General features: G+C 38.6%; 1 protein-coding gene across 1 annotated transcript in view; it reads right to left on the bottom strand.

The window, feature by feature from the left end:
* The window catches only part of LOC104962431 (protein sidekick-1-like), a 19001-nt gene extending 13238 nt beyond the window's left edge, over positions 1 to 5763 (bottom strand). The window contains exons 1-2 of the mRNA XM_010790870.1: positions 5751 to 5763; positions 4395 to 4510 (exon numbers count right to left, since the gene is read on the bottom strand). Of these exons, the coding sequence (XP_010789172.1) occupies positions 4395 to 4510; positions 5751 to 5763 (129 nt within the window). The remainder of the gene's footprint in view (positions 1 to 4394; positions 4511 to 5750) is intronic.
* Positions 5764 to 6063: the final 300 nt, after the last annotated feature.

Genomic DNA, 6063 nt, shown 5'->3' with positions numbered 1-6063 from the left:
GATTAATTATTTAAAATCGAAATCGCGATTTTAAATGAGTGGGATTATCAAATCGCAAAGGCCTTGCGACTCTTTTTTCAATTTTTTTTCATGTAAGTTTAGGTCTTTCACCGTACTCGGCTGGCGGGGTGGCTAGAGAGGAGCCAGTTGATAGCGGACCTCCTAAGCCGAGTTATGCTGCATTTTACAATGAAACTTACGTTGGGTCGCTTAAAAACAATATCGCAAATCCAATCGGCAATTATTGCCAGAAAAATCGCATTAGATTTTTTCCCAAAATCGTGCAGCCGCTACTGTGCACCGACGCTCCCCATCCAAGCTGATGGAGCTTGAGACAATCTGCAAAGAAGAATGGGAGAAACTGCCCAAAGATAGGTGTGCCAAGCTTGTAGCATCATACTGAAGAAGACTTGAGGCTGTAATTGTTGCCAAAGGTGCTTCAACAACGTATTGAGTAAAGGGTGTGAATACTTATGTGATATTTGAGTGTTTTATTTTTAATTCATTTGCAAAGATTATTCAAAAACGTTTTTCACTTTGTCATTATGAGGTATTGTGTGTAGAATGTTGAGAAAATAAATGAATTTAATCCAAATTGAAATAAGGCTGTAACATACAAACATGTGGAAAAAGTGAAGGGGTATGAATACTTTCCGGACTCACTGTACAGTATGTCCTCTTTCATCTGGTCTGATTCTCTGCACAGTAAATGATGTAACAGAATAGTAACCAACGCTGTTGATTAGGCAACAGGCTTGTTTCTGTATGCAGTGTTACTGATGCCATACAGAGCGTGACCCACACTCGTTTTCTCCACACTGTCCTTGTACGGCATGAATTCCTATTATCACAAGGGCAGCAATGTGCGAAAACTTGTACGTGAGGTCAATCTTCACTTCGATGAATAACACAAAAAACTTGATGAGATTCAGTTGCCCTTACTGAACAGCGTCGGACAATCTTCTGCTGCATCGTAAACCAAGACAGCGATATATCAAAACATAGTTAAAGTTAATTTAATCAGCTCTGTGCAGTGTTTCCTATACACAACACATTATTACGTATAATCCCGCTGACAGGAAGGAGGCCAAACAATGTGGTGGGTAACCTTTGGTCCAGACTATTAACCATGAGCTTTTGAAACATCATCATGCCCTTCATCTCATCCTCACCTTTAGACAGGCGCCTCTCATAAAGCAAAATGTTTAGGACTCCCATGCTTCTCAAAATACCAAACCACAACCATCAAAACAATGCAACAATCATACGTTCATAAGTCCTATAGTTTCAAATGAAGTCCAAATCTCTAAAACTTGAATAATGTATCAGTTATATATATGCCCATAAATAGTCTTCTTAGGGGAAACAACAGAAGCATTAGGATCCCATATCTATAGTGCATGGATGTAGTTATAGCTATTAACCATATACAGTGTCAGTTTTGTCTTTACATTTTTCTAGGATCTTTTTTTATACACTCTGTAATGGTTTTAACAATTTATGCCATTTGGCTCTTAATTACTTTTATATGCCATCTGTCTTTTTAATATCCTGATTCATGTTATGTATTTTATGTATTTATATGGATATATTCATCATCGCCACATTTGTTCTATAGTATTTCTGCACTGGTAAAAAAAAGTATCTGGACTACAGGTTCAGTTAGCTCTTAATATATTCCCAGTTACATTGTATATGTCTCCATTATAATATAATATTTCCGACTGTGTATCTATATACTGTCAAGATTTTTGAAATAAGTGACAAACGTATGTTGCCTGATACACTAAAAAAGGTTTGCTCTATCACTGTACAAACTGCCTATTATCTCTACAATCTGAAATAAGAACCCAATCAGAAATAAAGGAACTTCCTAACGGGATCTGTTACCCAGAGAGAGCTAAGTGGCTGCTTTCTCTCCCCGCCTAAAGGGTGCCGCACTGCGAAGTCTGACATGGTAAAAGAAGGATTTGATTGTACTTCATTATCAGTACAGTACAGTTTGGGTGCATTAAGAGAGTGCTGATCTGACTCCCTGGAGCATCTGATGCCACTCCTCGCTCAAAGGGTGCTGGATGATAGGGTCTGCTGTTCAGATAGTAACATGTGACTTCTAGAACTGATTGCAATGGAAACCCAAAGTGTGCTGAAGAACATAGAACAACACAAATGGATCTGCCACATGCGGTACATCATGTATAGGGCAGAATTATTTATAAAGTGTTGCATACACTGAGCTGGTTAGTGCATATAATGCATATACTGTATATTTCTGCATAATTTGCTGTCAATGCATCTTTTTTTCAAGACGAGAATTCAAATGCAATCCCATTAAAGTGGCAATCTGGAAGATTTCCATTGAAATAAATGTCTGTCAAGTCAATATCTATCTCCCAATGAGGTTACACAATAGTGATGCAAATATTGCAAAATGTATACATTTGCTGTATTATGAACTGTGTATCTGTGGCTATATTCCCAGGAAGAAATGCTGCATTCAATTACTGCTAATGCAAACCAAACATTTCCTTCTTTTGCAGCTTCACATAAAAAGCATTTAACTGGCCAATCGCGAGGTGACTTTTATTATTATATATTTTATTATCACAGGAAATGCAATGTGTTTTTTTATAGAAGGTTTCACACTGGCTGCTATGGATCATTAAAATGCATCCACTAAACAACAAAACTGTCATTTTTGTTGCATTATTCATAACTGATTAGTTTGAAATATTGCAGGAACAGCCAGAGAGCTGTTGGATGAAGAGCTGCAGGCAACAGGATGGACACCTCCACCTTCTCAGAAAGGTAACCCCCTCCTTCAACACCACCAACCGCTACTTTCACTTTCTCCACTTTCTCCAATTATTGCCTGACTTCTCTTGCTGCCCCCAGTACTCTGAGACATGTTGTATTAAACTACATGTCCTGTTACCATCAGTAAAAGGGCTAAATTAACCAGGACTCAAATGGCAACTTGAATGTAAAACTATTGCTCTGTTCTTCGTCAGTAAGTATGTTTAGATAGATGGATAAAATGATAGCTGGAAGGAAACATTTTAGTAAGAAAGAAAAGAGAACTTGTCCTGAACTCCTCTCCACTTCAACAGAAAAACTAAAGTACGTCATATCAAGACAGCTTCAAGGACATAGAAAACGCATCAGAAGTGGATCTTTGGTTCCCCCTCAGGATATCATTTATTCTTAAGGGTATTGTATACAGTCAGTGATCTGTGGGGGGTGAGATGAGATGAGGATTTGCTTCATATCCTCTTTTAATTAATATCATTATCTACTGTCCTCTTACCGGCACAACATACCAGAAGAGACACATCCACATGCAGCGGCACGAGAGGCTCCACTGATTCTGAGTGGTAAAGAGTGGTATCCGGAGATAGCATCAAAAAGCCACATCAAACAGAAAGAACGCCATATAGTATTTATCACCAAACAAAGACACAAACATCCACACGCACACGGAGCCAGTGACGCGCAGCAAGAATGTGATGTGTTTTCTTTGTCATGTTAATCCGTTCCTTAGGGGTTGGATGCCACAATAAAGTGAAGAATAAATCACCTAGCAGAATTACTACATACAGTATAGATCACTCACACTGTTCAATCCTTGGCTCTCACCCTGCTTCTTCATTATCATCTCCTATTTCTCTCCGGTCGCTTGCTCCCTATTTTCTCAACACGTTCTCTTCACTTTCCCTATTTAATCCTTTCTCTTTTTCCTCTATCAGTCATTTTTCATTTCTACCTTGAGCTGAACCCTCACTTGGCTGGGCTAAGCGTTTGGGTAAACAAGAGCAAGGCAGTGCATTCTGGGACATGACCTGTGAGTTGGAAGTCCTATGAGAGGTTAATAAGGTTTTTCCCCAAATGTATCCACACACCAGAACAGAGGTGAGGCTTTATTTTAGAAGCAGATATCTCTATCTTAATTCAAACTGTGGAATTGATGTAAATAGATGAATGTTTTATTATAGACTGTTTTTTGAAATCTTCTTTAAAATATCCACAGATAAGAAGACTTGGAAATGAGAATTTAGTATTAATAAAATACTGGCTCTTTACTTATCTGCCGCGATGCATATTTAATATCATTTTGATTTTAGTATCGGGGCAGGGGTTGTTTTTACTTTTAATAAAATCCTGATGAAGGATAAGTAACCTTATGAGGACATTAGGCCTACATTAATTTTTCTGTATCATTAACTTACAATTCAAATAATTACATTACTTATCAATCTCTCAATGCAATAACGGTGAGATGCAGCCCACATGACACACACACACACACACACACACACACACACACACACACACACACACACACACACACACACACACACACACACACACACACACACACACACACACAGGCTTACCTTGTATCCTTGGTTGATGCCATTAATAAACTGCTGAGGCGGCGGGCTCCATGTGAAGCGGATGGTAGTCGAGTTTATAGCCAAAACTTCCACTTCCTGCGGAGGTGCTGTGGGGACTACACACACAAAAACACACACGCATTAACATTAAGCAGCAATGTGTCCACCACAGGGAAGTAGATGATTGTTTGGATACATTGGAAAAATATACAGTAACAAACCTGGAGCCCTGAGCAACAACAGGGTTCTCAGGGTTATGTTTTCTACTTTTTAAACACGTGGTGGTTGGACATATATTATACAGCACCATATTTCAGTATTTCACATTGATATTCAGTTCATTTTTTAATTAAAAAATATCTGCTTGGCTTGCAAAAGTTAAATGCCAAACCTACGCTGATATTCTCTGCTGATATTCTCTGCTGCAAAATGACCTAATTTTTCAATGAACTTAATCTCATCTTTTGTTTTAAGCATTCTTGTGTTCCAGAGCATCAGTTAAGGAAATACTAAGTGAGAGTCGGGGACAGCCCATTCAGGGACGGGCGCTGAACAATGACGGCCTATAAAGACAGTGAATATGATGAATTAAACCTATTAAGTCTACTGGTCAAAGATGTGAGAGGCAGACAGTGGAGGCAGAACGTCAGAGGACTGGCTGGAGTTCTTGGCTCAGAACTGTAGCAACATCTCTCTCTCCTCTCTAACAGAGCAGCCCTGTTATACTTTAACACCTACATGATGTATGGTCGCCATGATTTATGGAAAAAATTACAATGTTTTAGATACAAAAATCATGAAACTGGATTTGTATTATTAACTTACAGTAGGCACTGCAGCAATTTAGTATTGCATTCACAGGAAGTTTTAAAATGGAAAGAGCCAGGTTGTAATAAAGAATTGACAACACCATAAATAATCGAAATCAAAAGACAAGTTTTGGATCTTGTCTTTTAAATAGTAGAAAAGATATGCTTTCTGAATGCCCACTTCTTCCAAACTCCACATCTATACTTTGTAATGTGGGTCTTGTGTTAAAACATATGCAATCCGAAGCTGAAGGTTCTTTCTTTCAAAGTCCCTGTCTAAAGCCACAGAAAACACTATCTCACAAACTGCATAGTAAAAAAAAAAAATATGACCAATAAACTGAAGTTATAGTGCTAAGTTAGAGAAGTGCCCCTTCAAATTAATGAAACTATTCTAACCATGGAAAATGTATTTACTTGCTTAAAGGTGGGGTAGGTAATTCACTTCAGAAACACTTTTTGTTATATTCCATGGAATGCTCTTAACATCCCGATAGCAATGAATATATGAAATGCTTTGACAATAAATCCATAAAAAAAAATTCACCTGTGGAAGCCATGGCGCTGTAAAAAGCAGGACCAATCATTTTAGCCGGCCCGGCTAAAATAACTGGATGGCCTACCTGCCTGTCAGCCTTCCATCTGTGTAAAAACTTATCTCGTGCCCTCATTGGTCATGTGCGCGTTCCTGTGTGTCGGAGGAGGGGCTCTGTCAGGAAGTCTGAAGGAAGGGGCAGATTTTTTGTCGGCTGCGTATTTTCAAATCTAGCGCACTCGAGCTGGTTTCTCCATTCTTACCTACCCTACCTTTAATACATCTATACATTCTTCTAACAATCAGTTATAAACTAGGAGACCAG

Source organism: Notothenia coriiceps, unplaced genomic scaffold (assembly GCF_000735185.1).
Source record: "Notothenia coriiceps isolate Sejong01 unplaced genomic scaffold, NC01 NC01_scaffold00001471, whole genome shotgun sequence".
Classification (NCBI taxonomy): domain Eukaryota; kingdom Metazoa; phylum Chordata; class Actinopteri; order Perciformes; family Nototheniidae; genus Notothenia; species Notothenia coriiceps.
Note: the sequence above shows the minus strand (reverse complement) of the source record. Positions and strands in the feature narration are given on the sequence as shown.